The sequence below is a fragment of the Odocoileus virginianus genome, chromosome X (genome assembly GCF_023699985.2).
Source record: "Odocoileus virginianus isolate 20LAN1187 ecotype Illinois chromosome X, Ovbor_1.2, whole genome shotgun sequence".
In the NCBI taxonomy this organism is placed as follows: Eukaryota; Metazoa; Chordata; class Mammalia; order Artiodactyla; family Cervidae; genus Odocoileus; species Odocoileus virginianus.
In genome coordinates this window covers 39,662,786-39,676,450 of record NC_069708.1, presented here as the reverse complement: position 1 = coordinate 39,676,450, position 13,665 = coordinate 39,662,786, and the positions used below count along the sequence as shown (strand labels likewise).

At 32.8% G+C, this 13,665-nt stretch overlaps 1 protein-coding gene across 1 annotated transcript in view; it reads right to left on the bottom strand.

Annotated features, from left to right (window-relative positions):
• Positions 1-553: 553 nt before the first annotated feature.
• Positions 554-13,665, bottom strand: part of DACH2 (dachshund family transcription factor 2) — a 164,626-nt gene continuing 151,514 nt past the window's right edge. Inside the window, exon 9 of the mRNA XM_070461897.1 lies at positions 554-1,325. Within this exon, the coding sequence (XP_070317998.1) occupies positions 1,321-1,325 (5 nt within the window). The 3' untranslated portion in view covers positions 554-1,320. The remainder of the gene's footprint in view (positions 1,326-13,665) is intronic.

The following is a 13,665-nucleotide window of genomic DNA, read 5'->3' as shown; positions in this document are numbered from 1 at the left end:
GTACTGCTGTATTAGATTCTTTTGTTGTTCTTGTTTAGTTGTTAAGTTGTTTCCAACTCTTTTGAAACACCATGGACTGTAGCTCCTCCCAGGAGCACCAGGCTCCCCTGTCCATGGGATTTCCTAGGTAAGAATACTGGAGTGGGTTGCCATTCCCTTCTCCAGGGGATCTTCCTGACCCAGGGACTGAACTCACATCTCCTGCACTGGCAGGTGGTTTCCCAAGGGAAGTCCTATTAGATTCTTAGGAGGCATGAACATAATGATAGGTATTTGCCACCAGCCTTTGGTGGGTATCCATTAAGTAAACAGTTAAATTTACTTGAGGCCATGTCTTGGGCATTTCAAGCAAAATGGCCCATTTGTTTCTAATCAGTGGAGCAGCTTAGGCATCTGGCCATGTCTAGACAGAGGGTGAGCAATGGAAAATATCCATGATTTGACTGACTCATAATATCTGCCTTTCTCCATATATATATATATATATATATACATATATATATATATATATATTGGTCTGTTTACTTGTTGATAGCTTAATGAAGTGGGAACAGTATTGAAGATGGAAGGATAGCAGAAAATAATAAAGGGGTATTTTTTTGGTTCTTAGTTGTGTGTTTTTATTGTTGCCTTTTATACATGTAAGGAACAAACTAGAAGAAAGGTATTAAATACCTTGCTCTACCATCAACAAATCAAAGAAAGAACTAGGTGTGATAAAAACCTACAAACTAGAGCTCTCTATATTGCCTTAGAGAACTCTATAGTCAATGTGTTTCTTTTAGAAAGGTGATCTTCAATGCAATGATAATAAATATTGATTATTTGCACATATGAATTACCTCCTCACATTAATTCCTATTAAATCTCAGGTCATCCAAATATAAAGCTATTTCATAGCAATTACAGCTTAAACTGGGTTTGTCTGCATTTTCATTTCTGTCACACCATTTAGAAATAGCATTTTCTGTGTCTTAAAAAATTCTTGCACCTACTTACCCCACTAGGATGATCCGGGTTTAATGTGATAATGTTTATGAAGCACTATGAACTCCATGAAAGAAAAAGGTCATAAAAGTGTAATGTATAATGTTCAATCATCATTATGATTATTCCCTAAACATAGTGAAGCCCATTCTCTAACACGTTTTTTTTGTATATGCAAGGTTCTAATCATCAGTAATGAACAAATAGTAATCGATGGTTCCATATTTTAAGAATTTGAGTATTAATTTCAAAGAATTACAACACTAGATAAGCAGGTAAATGCTACAGCACCCTATTCGTGCCTATGGTCAGTTGGAGTTCCGGCATCAGTGTTCAGGCTGCACAGAAAAAAACAAAAAAACCTGGTCAAAATTTCATTCTGACAAATGAAATCCAAAATCCACTCCAAATAAAAAAAAAAAAAATCCAAAATGAATTTCACTAAAAAACACAAACATACTTTCTAGTATTTTGCTGAATTATACATTTTCAAGATTTGAATAAAGCTGTGTGCAATAAATGTATTACTTCACTACAAATATCTCTATATCATATGTTCATTTATGTGAGCCTCATTCTATTAAAAGCAAAATTATACAAAGGTGAGCAAAATTGTAGATTTGCATAAGTTAAAGCTCAATCAAATACTCTGGGTGTGATATTGACAATGTAAAAATGGGCCAAATGATATCCCCTAACTCTAAACTATGCATTATGAGCTCCTTGTGCATGTTCTACCGTTTTACAACCTGCAGTGAAATGCATCACTAGCTTAATAAGCAAGACATTTAAAAAACATATTTATTTCTCTTTCACAATCTAAAACATGAGTAAAGATTCACACCATTTTCTCTGAATCAAAATCTTTGTTAATGATTGCAATTTCCTTTCAGGATGAGATTTCCTTCCCCAACAGGATGGTTATTTAAAAGCAAACTCTCACTTTAAAAACAAAACAAAACAAAATGAACAACTACTAAGAAACATGTCTATAATGTTTTTTAAGGCTAAATTTAAGTGTAGAAAATTATTTTTTCTACACAGGACTCATATTTTCTTCCAAGTGTTGCCTCAAATCTTATTCACTTATATAATATAAACAAAAGGATTGCCTTAAGAACTACTAGGCTTCATCACAGGCATATTTTGAGCTATTAAATCTTTCTTATTGTGGGCAGTTAACTTATTCATGAACAAATGCCAATATTTTATAAATGATTTACCCTGTTAAGTATTACATTTCTATTTTCTTGAAATTTGTTTAATTAGTGATATGCTTTTAATTTGCAAATGAGCATTATGTTATTTGGTACTAAAATAAAATCACATCTAAAAGATCATGTTATCCTAACGTGAATAAGAGAGAGATAAAACATGCTGGTCAATGGTCCACTTTAGTCTTAGGTTCAATCCAAATTAATTTTATGCAGCTACTTGTCAATTCTGAAATATGTTCAGAATGTGATAAATAAGCAACAGTAATGAGATTACTTTGAGGTCCAGTTAGATATTAGTACAGTAATATAAAAACAGTGCTTCTAATCTGAGAGTTTGAAAAGTAGACCATTACAAGATAGTGGCAGATTTAAGAAAAAAAATGGTAACACTTGATTGCTTTTTCTCTAGAGAAAAGCAAAAGCATTGTTTTGAATCATTTTCAGATTGGTCTAGTGCTTATTTTTATAATGTGGTGGTTCTGCAAAAAAAAAAAAAAAGATATTTAATGAAAATTTTAACGACTTTGTCTTACTAGTCCTAAAAATTTCTGACTTACACATTACTCAAAACAAATACCATTCTTCTTTCTCAAGATTACTTTGGCTATTCGAGGTTTTTTGTATTTCCATACAAACTGTGAAATTATTTGTTCTAGTTCTTTGAAAAATACCATTGGTAGCTTGATCTTGAGAAAGAAGAATGGAACTGGAAGAATCAACCTGCCTGACTTCAGACTATACTTCAAAGCCACAGTCATCATGACAGTATGGCACTGGCAAAAAGAGAGAAATCTAGATCAATGGAACAGAATAGAAAGCTCAGAGATAAATCCACGAACTTATGGACACCTTATCTTTGACAAAGGAGGCAAGGATATACAATGGAAAAAAGAAAACCTCTTTAACAAGTGGTGCTGGGAAAACTGGTCAACTACTTGTAAAAGAATGAAACTAGAACAATTTCTAACACCATACACAAAAATAAACTCAAAATGGATTAAAGATCTAAATGTAAGACCAGAAACTATAAAACTCCTAGAGGAGAACATAGGCAAAACACTCTCCGACATAAATCACAGCAGGATCCTGTATGACTCACCTCCCAGGATACTGGAAATAAAAGCAAAAATAAACAAATGGGACCTAATTAAACTTAGAAGCTTTTGCACAGCAAAGGAAATGATAAGCAAGGTGAAAAGACAGCCCTCAGATTGGGAGAAAATAACAGCAAATGAAACAACAGACAAAGGATTCATCTCAAAAATATACCAGCAACTCCTGCAGCTCAATTCCAGAAATATAAATGACCCAATCAAAAAATGGGCCAAAGAACTAAACAGACATTTCTCCAAAGAAGACATACAGATGGCTAACAAACATGAAAAGATGCTCAACATCACTCATTATCAGAGAAATGCAAATCAAAACCACAATGAGGTAGCATTACACGCCAGTCAGGATGGCTGCTATACAAAAGTCTACAAGCAATAAATGCTGGAGAGGGTGTGGAGAAAAGGGAACCCTCTTACACTGTTGGTGGGAATGCAAACTAGTACAGCCGCTATGGAGAACAGTGTGGAGATGGTTGCATGAGACAAGTGCTCAGGCCTGGTGGACTGGGAAGACCCAGAGGGATCGGGTAGAGAGGGAAGTGGGAAGGGGTATCAGCATGGGGAATACATGTAAATCCATGGCTGATTCATGTCAATGTATGACAAAAACCACTACAATATTGTAAATTAATTACCCTCCAACTAATAAAAATACATGAAAAGAAAAAAAAAAAAACAAAAAAACAAAAACAAAAAAAACTGAAGATAGAACTGCCATATGACCCAGTAATCCCACTGCTGGGAATACACACCAAGGAAACCAGATCTGAAAGAGACACGTGAACCGCCATGTTCATTACAGCACTGTTGATAATAACCAGGACATGGAAGCAACCTAGATGCTCATTAGCAGACGAATAGATAAGGAAGCTGTGGTACATATACACCACAGAATATTACTCAGCCATTAAAAAGAATTCATTTGAATACATTCTAATGAGATGGATAAAACTGGAGCCTATTATACAGAGTGAAGTAAGACAGAAAGATAAAGACGAATACAATATACTAACACATATATATGGAATTTAGAAAGATGGTAATGATAACCCTATATGCAAAACAGAAAAAGAGACACAGATGTACAGAACAGACTTTTGGACTCTGTGGGAGAAGGCGAGGGTGGGATGTTTCGAGAGAACAGCATGGAAACATATATATTATCTTCGGTGAAACAGATCACCTGCCCAGGTTGGATGCACGAGACAAGTGCTCAGGCCTGGTGCACTGGGAAGACCCAGAGGGATCGGGTAGAGAGGGAGGTGGGAGGGGTGGATGGGGATGGGAAATACATGTAAATCCATGGCTGATTCATGTCAATGTATGACAAAAACCACTACAATATTGTAAAGCAATTAGCCTCCAACTAATATAAATAAATGGAAAAAAATAAAAAGGACACTAATCCCATAAAAAAAAAAGTACAAGTCATCGTTTTATTGTAAATGGTATCATAATGAGTATCAATCTCTCTCATTTGTATTTAACTCACTTTATTTTTGAGAATTAATTCTTTAATATACCATTTTCTCCTTTATTTAATCTCTAGTTCTTGTAAGAAACATCCTCAAAAGGGATATGGATACCCTCTTATTCTCATATGGGGATAAAATATAAAAATATGTTTACCACAACTATATACTAAAGAACAGATGTTTTATATATCAATTATATGCTAAATATTTCACCCCTATTAAAATCTACATACACAATCAGAAATACTAACTTCATATGTATTTTATAAGGCATAGTAATAATATCTTGTACTTATATTGTTAAAGAATATGGATTTAACTTATTGATGAGGAAGGCCAGGCAAACATAATTTTACTAAAATTAAAGCAGAGAAGCTGAATGACTTCTCAAGGTTAATAACTGAGTTAACCAGTTAGTAAATGAGAAACCCTGACTACTAGACCAGTCTTCTTCCCACTACTTCATTGTACCTCCTAGAGATGAGTTAAAAATGTCAATAAAACTTAATGTATTCAATAAGCAGACCTGAAAATTTTGAGCTACACTAAGAGTCTAAAAGTTTTTGAATGATACTTTCCAGTGAGGAAGAGAAAGAAAGGGAAAGGAGACTATGAAAACTACTATATACACCAAGGAATATTACTCAGCTGTTAAAAAGAATTCATTTGAATCAGTTCTAATGAGATGGATGAAACTGGAGCCCATTATACAGAATGAAGTAAGCCAGAAAGATAAAGAACATTACAGCATACTAACACATAGAACAGACTTTTGGACTCTGTGGGAGAAGGCGAGGGTGGGATGTTTCGAGAAAACAGCATGAACATTATCTATAGTGAAACAGATCACCAGCCCAGGTGGGATGCATGAGACAAGTACCCGGGCCTGGCGCACTGGGAAGACCCAGAGGAATTGGGTGGAGAGGGAGATGGGAGGGGGGATCGGGATGGGGAATACATGTAAATCCATGGCTGATTCACGTCAATGTATGACAAAACCCACTGCAATGTTGTGAAATGGTTGGCCTCCAAATAATGAAAATAAATGGAAAAAAAAAAACCTACTATTCATGGGATGCTTACTATACTAGAAGGCATACTAAGCCATTCTAAGCATTTATGTCATATGTGGAATGCCATATTCTTTTACTCCTTCTTATTGTAGATCATGCCATGGTAAAAGAGGTAAGCTGCTTATGTTTCTGTGCTATTGCAGTAAAAATTCTAGGGTCATATAACCCACCTTTTATAAATACATAAGTTACAAAATGCTTTGAAAAAGTCAAATTTACTTGAGTTTTGTATAGGATGTACATTGGAGGTATTTTAACGCAATATTTAAAAGTACAACTATGTTCTTCTTTTCGTAACTTTTAACTATTTCCTTTTAATGCTGAATTGTTAGAAAAACACTATAAAACTCAAAGTAATCATAATATGAAATCAAAATATGGAGAAAATGACAATGAGAATAATGTAAAAACATTAAATGTTTATTTGAATATTAAAATGACCACTTCCAACATTTCCCATTGAAATGCAATTATCAGGAGATTGTAAGATTTGAGTTTCAAGTTTTGACTCTCTCATTTTAGTTATTCATCAATGGTGGGATCAACAGGACACTCATTTGTATTGTTTTGAAGAAAGTAAGAGCACTTAAATTTGGAAGAATAGGGAAATAGAAAAGAAAAACATTAAAAAAAAGATGTTTTCTTTAAAGCTAATATAGGAACTGGTGAACTTGTCCAATTAACCATTTGTAATACTGAAGTAGTATCCAATTTTAATATGCAGGTTATTACTAGTGTTTAAGTATTAAATTTGTAAATAATAAACTTTCAGGTTAATGGATTAAAGAGCATCAAGGAGGTCATTATAAAATTCTAAACAATAAAACAATATTTTTCTTTAAATTAAATTTAATTTCCAAATGGAATGTTATATGGCCATCAAAAATGAGAAAAATATTCCTGTGAGCAACAAATAAACCTTTATGCTGCTATCCCACAGAAAGGAATCCTAGCATAAAATTAACTAAAAATCTGTTAAGATCTAGTTCCAATATGGTTATGTGAATTTAGCCACAAATAGAAAATTTCTTTGTATTAGTACTTAAGCTTCTCTTCACAGTTTCAGATAGAAAAGAGAGATTGTATTTGTGTAATTTTTAAGTATTACCCCAATCTATGCAAACTTTTAAGACAGAAGTGATTATTAAATTATAGTTGGCTTTAGTCTATTTTGCTTAAATATTACACAGAAATAATCCTGTTAGCAGATCTGTGTATTATTAATAATGGCACAAAGACACGATCATTTTTCTGATGGAATATGTTACTAATGAGTGAGCTAGCAGTAAGCCTGAACTTGCAACGTTTTGTGCAATGGAACAGGAAAACTTAGCCAATCAAAAAAAAAAAAAAAACTAAGTCTTCAAAAGGAAGGGAGACTGGCAGGAACTCAGAAGGGAGAAATCTTGAAGGAATTTATGATTTGGGTTTCTGGATTCAGCCATGCCTGAATCTATCCTTTGAAGTGTCAATTAAGTCACTCCATAAGTTACCTTTCAAAATCAAGTTCCCCAAAAAAGAAAAAAAAAATGGCACAAAGTTCACCAGGTTATACAAATACTAGGTAGTCCCTTTCTTTTCTTTTTGGTCCAATTTTACAACATCAATCCTCATTCCAAGAGTAATAAGCATCTTGTTGTAGAGCCACCATATATTTGCATTTCAGCAATATAATAATTTTATTTTTTAAGCGATGTGAAAATAATGACATGTGATTACAGCCTTCTATGAGAATGCTGGCTGTTTTCTTGAGTAAAATACAAATATGAAAGTAAAAAATAAAACTTAAAGTTTTAATTTAAGAAAGGTTTTCCTTTTGCATGTTCCTCAGGTGTATCTGGCTTGCTAACTGGGATAGGGTGACTCTTAAGCAAAAAAAAAAAATTATATTGCATGTGTAAAGAGAATGGAACATAAAGTGAGTGGTTAAATAGTTATGTGCATTGTGTTAACCCTCCTTAGATTATAGTCAGAAAGATCTGCTAATTAATGAATTAGCCCTGTAGATTCTAAAATGCTTAGTGGCAGATCAATCTATTTTGTCTTGTAAGTCTCACTACCTTTCTATCCCTACAACTAGACTTTCATCTATTATGTGAGTGATATATAGCTGGAATTCTTAGATCTGTAGATGAGATTTTATGTTATCATAATTAGCATGACAGCTTTTAGTCACTGCAAATATTCTTTTAACAATGCAGTGGTAAGTGGTGTAAACTAATCCACAAAAACCAGCCCTAAAGTACAAAGTAATGTTTGTCACATCTTCCTAAGAAAGAAATAGAAGCATAATATATGCTATAATCTGACAAGTATTCCACAGGAAAGAAGTATGATATGGGTTGGGAAGTACAATCAGTTAAAATAATGTTCCTTTGAAGGATGAAGAAAATTAGAGACAAATACTTTGTGGGAAAGAAAGTAAAAAGAAAGAGCCTGTTTAATGAATCTCACAAGAAAAAAATACTGCTTTAAATAAAGATGCTATGCTAGGATTATTTTTTCTGTGGGGGTGTGTGCTACAGCCCTTTTCAACTTATAATAGCAGTTGCAGTGAAGTTTCTCTGGGTGGTAAAAGTCTCCCATTCTTAAAGGAAATATTTAAGAGGAAAGAGGACCCATTTCTCACAACCCTTCTAATTTCTAACAAACTATGTATTTCTACTTTACAAGAGAACTCTTCCACTTAAAAATGAGAATATTAAAGTGCCTGTGTATATATTCCAACACAGTACAAGACATCAAAGGGGAGGGAAATTAATGGTTATGAGGGTAGGGCAGAAATAGTCCCTAAAGAGAAAGGTGTAGACCACACCCTGGTGGGAGTTAGTAGAAATGACTGTAGAGGAATTCTATCTGTTCTCCTTCTACTTTTTCTTGTCATATCACATATGTGGCAAGAAATCATGTAATTTCTCTTTTCCAGTCCACTTTACTTGCTCCTACCATCACTTTCCTTGATACTTTATCAAATTCTTCAATGACAATTTAGCTCAAGGGTAATTGTTTTCAATAAATATTGATATGTCATCTTAAGATCTTTGGAAAAGTGTTGTTCTAGGTTACCAAGTGAGCAGCAAAGAGAGAAGATAATGAGGTATTAAAGGTTAAGGAAGGAGAGAACAAACTTCAAACTGATTTTGAGAAAACAAATAAGAATAAACATATTCATATATATATATTTCATAGTATAAATCTATTTAAAATTATGCATTATAAACATATATGCATATATTAAATTACATAATAAAATATGTATCCTTTTTAACATAGAGCCATCAAAATTGTGTCTGCTAATTTTACAGTCAAACAACACTTTATTCACCTTGCTTTTAATTCTTCGGTGACATCTTCACCAAATACTGCATAGATGAGATCATAGATATTATATATTAAAATGGTAAGCTTAAATTCTTTGAATAAGCTCTCACATTTTTTTTCTGAACAAAAATTGTTCACAGAGGGAAAAGGGAGGTTTAATAGGTTTATCTTTTATACCAAAGTTTGGTTTACTTTTAACATGTAGGTTGGATTTAATATCCACTTCTGGTGTGTTAGTATCAAAAAGAAGGAAAAATCATTTAAGATTCCATCCTATTTATTGAAAAATATCAGATGAAAAACATATTCCAGTGTTCAATCATGTTTTGTCATTGTCAAACATGTAGGCAAAAAAGTAAATATGAAAATTATTCAAAGAAATTGACATTCCTCTTGCAGAAACAATTCCTAGATTTTTTTGTTTTGTTTTGTTTTCTTCCCCAAACAAATGCACTGGCAGAAAATAGAGCAATGTGTCACTGTGCCTTTATATTTTATGATGTTATTGCAATAAATATTTAAAAATAATATTTTATTTTGTTACTAGAAAGCCAGCTCATGAAGGCTATTTGTTTTCCAAAATTTAGGAGCTTCATGTTCTGGATTTGTTTCATCTGTTATTAAGATGACAATATCAGTTTTTAACATTTAAGAAACATGCACTGTACCAGTAGCTCTGAATGATGAAATACAGTCATACAAAAGTTAAATAAGGTATAAACATGCAAAAGGAGAAGTCTCCCTTCAATCATAAAGTGATTTTATTTTCTGTTCAACAGTTCATGTTACTGCTGTTCATGCTAATTAATTAAAGGAGCTGTTGTTATAATGTGCAAACAGGGAATCTGAGAAACAGAGGGGTTTTAGGTCTTCAAGTGAAGTTAAGTCAATCTTGGCAAGAGCAATCAAATGTAATGAAATCATTTGTCAGTGCTAAGCTTGTGAAAACTGTGAAGTTTGACTAGGGAGTAAAAGGATTATAATTAGATTTCCAATAGGATAATAACTAAATGGCAGAATGCAGTAAAGAAAAGATATCACTTTGTTAGCTAATGGTACTGCATTTTGGCTTTAGTTTTTATCATCTCACTTGTAGTTGTGCTAATTTAATTTGCTTTAATCAGCAAAGATGCACTACACAAATGATATTTGAGTGTCATTTGCAAAAATCATTGATCTGAAGGTACATTTAATGACAACCGATATGCTTATTTTATGTGAAAAAGAGATTAGTTGATAAGAAGGTTGATGTGTATCTTGCAGGCCTCCAGCTTTGTTATGAGAATCTGGGTGGGAGGATATTAGTATACATCCTTCACTTCCAGAAATAGTAGACACTGCTATCAGAATGGGTGTGTATTCATTTTTTGATCACATTATAGTATACAGGAGGAGTTGCTATATAGACCACTAAAATATAAGGAATACAGAAATCCTTTTATCAGAAGGTGGTCTATGCATAATAACATGTCTGTCAAACAATACTCAAAGCATAAAAAAAAATAACTAAGCTGAAGAGATTTAGAAAGCATATAAGTATAGAAGTACATGGGCAGTTTGTGGAAATTATCATAAAACTATATAGGACTTTACTACTTCCGATGATATCCAAGCAACATTCTTCCAAATCCTCTTTAAGCTCTCTTAAGGAAATGTCACAATGCAACTAATTGACTTTCAAAGAAAGAGCACTAAGTGAATGACAGATTTCTACCCAACAGAGATATTGACAATAGAAAGAAAAAAAGACTTCACTGATGCTGGAATTGTTTGCTGTGATGGAGATGGGTTGTGAAAATAGCATTGTATTAGCATGCATGAATTGACCCTCACAGACAATGCTAGGAAATAATCGTCCAAGTTAAAAAATTTCCCGTTAAAGAATACAGCAGAACAAGCTACCACCAACCAGAAGGAGGGAAGTGAAAAAGATGAAAATAGTATCAAAATATATCACAAAAGAAAATCAAGGTAACACAAAAGAGCAAAATTATCAGGCAGAAAAGAAAAATAATGGTTAAAATTGCATTTTATGTCCACCGACCATTATACATTGTTTCAAGTTCATAGGTACATATAAAAGTACTTTCTCAATTCTGAACATCTAAGACAAAAAAGTAATATTATTGGGATGTTTTGATAATTATTTGAATTGATTGATTCAATTAACTATTTTTATGATTAATTCTGATAATATTTTCAGTAATCTATTCACCTAGTTAATAGAATAAATCAACTTTTGCTCATAAAGTAATTTCTTTTAGATATTAAATTGTGACCTACTATCATATTAATACAAGGCATTTACTCTAGTTTTTCATAAATTGATGAACTTTATCGTTTGTCATATTTATATATTGTGCTAAGGAAGATGAGAATGTGAAATTTTTCATTTTTACCATATTTATCAATAGTACTATTTAACATAACCTAAAAAGCAGATATTTAATAAAATTATTAACCATCATATTTTACCATATATATGGAAAATATTAACCACAAATGCTAGAAAATTTGTCTTATAATTTGAAAAGTATATATAAAATTAATTCCCTTGCTTTAAAATATGTTCTATCTCAATCCTTTTAAAAGTAGACCTAATTTTCTCATATTTAGCTAGCAAAAACTAAGAAAGCTTATTAAAATTATGCTCACTGAATACAAATATTAAATGTGCCCTCTCCTAACCACAAGTTAATATCAAAAGCCATTTTTTGCAGACTTCATTAAAAGACTGAGCCAAATAGTGAATGTAACTTTTCCTTATATCATCTAATTGGCCTTCTAAGAATAAGTTATCTGTTTGTTGCACTGAAATGAACTAACTTTAGGACAGTTCAAAATTTATATTTATTTCAGAGTTAGGAAAGATGCTATTATTGGGGACTAAAGGAATTTATATATAATATAGATAGATATAGATAAAGATACATGGGCTTCCCTGGTTGCTCAGAATCTACCTGCATTGTGTAAAGAATCTGCGTGCATTGGGGGAGACCTGGGTTGGATCCCTGGGTTGGGAAGACCCCCTGGAAAAGGAAATGGCCACCCACTGTAGTATTCTTGCCTGGGAAATCCCATGGACAGAGGAAACACACACACACACACAGATAGCTAGCTATGAATGGTGAGTATAAGATTAAAGGATAATTAAAGGATAATAAAGATACAACCTGCTGATGGTTTACCTTCTACAGTTCCAAAGATGACCTTATATCTCACTTAAAGGAGGGCCCAATCAAGCTCAACACTCCTTAAAGACTCAGTCTATATTTGTGTTTTACAGATTCACAAGGGATCAAATGCTTCAGACTTGCTCAATCCTTCCTTGGACCAGTGGTGGCAACCTTAAATAGTGGTAGCCCACAACTAGTGCGGATTTATTTACAAATTTCACAGTGGTAAATTGGATAAACACTGAGTCCCATTCACATTGGCTTTGCTCACACAGACACAGCCTTTAAGTTGAGAGAAGAAAGTAGGTAAGCAAAAGAGGCATAAGACACAGCAAAAGCTTTATGAGCTACACATGCATGCTTCCACATCTAGTAAAGTTAATACATTCGTTAAGTCTCTCCAACTGCAGCAGAATCAGTCATTCCCAAAAGATCCATGATCTTTGACACTCCTGGATTTGCAAAGATGATGTGCAAAACTTCATGAGTGAGGATTTCTAAATTTTCTGAAACTGCCACATAAAATGGTGATCAACAGACAAACCCACATGGATCTTTTGGTCATATCTGGTTCTGTTGTCTTCGTATAGATCCAGTCATTACACCATGGAAAGGCATTGATTAGTTAAACCTCCAAAAGGCAGCATTTCTGTGGTTGTGTCCTTTTTGAAAGTTAGGTAACTGTTTTTTGTTTGTTTGTTTGTTTTTTATTAGAGCGAGACATGAATATGAAAATAAAAGTAATCTGCATATCAGGGCTAGAAAACTGCATTAGAAAAACACAGAAAAACTCCAGTGGTCAAATTCAATTTTTATTTTTAGTTGTGTTTGTACTCCAATGAGACTCTATATTAATTTGTTTTGCCTATTTTCTTACTACTAAACACTTTTAAATATTTTAAAGGATCTAAGCAGTTATGGGAATACTACAAATTATGAAATACAAGTCCTGCTCTTATTTCCACATTTAGTCAGTTTCTAAAATATCTAAAGTTGGCATCAGAACTTAAATATTGATGAAAATGTTGCCTAGAATACTTTGCAAATATTGATAGGTTATGATTACTGTACCAGTGTCTTTTACAAATAGTAAAGTAGTGAGATTTTAAAAATATATTATTGTACACTGCTATAAAGGTAAATTATATTCATATTTTGTATTTTTAGACTATGTCTAACTTATAAATGTACATTCTTTTAACACACAAACATACAAGAAATTTGCTCACATTGTATATGTAAAATTCTTAGTCCCTAAATACATAGTCTCAATAAACATTACAGACTTTTACCCTATCATGAAA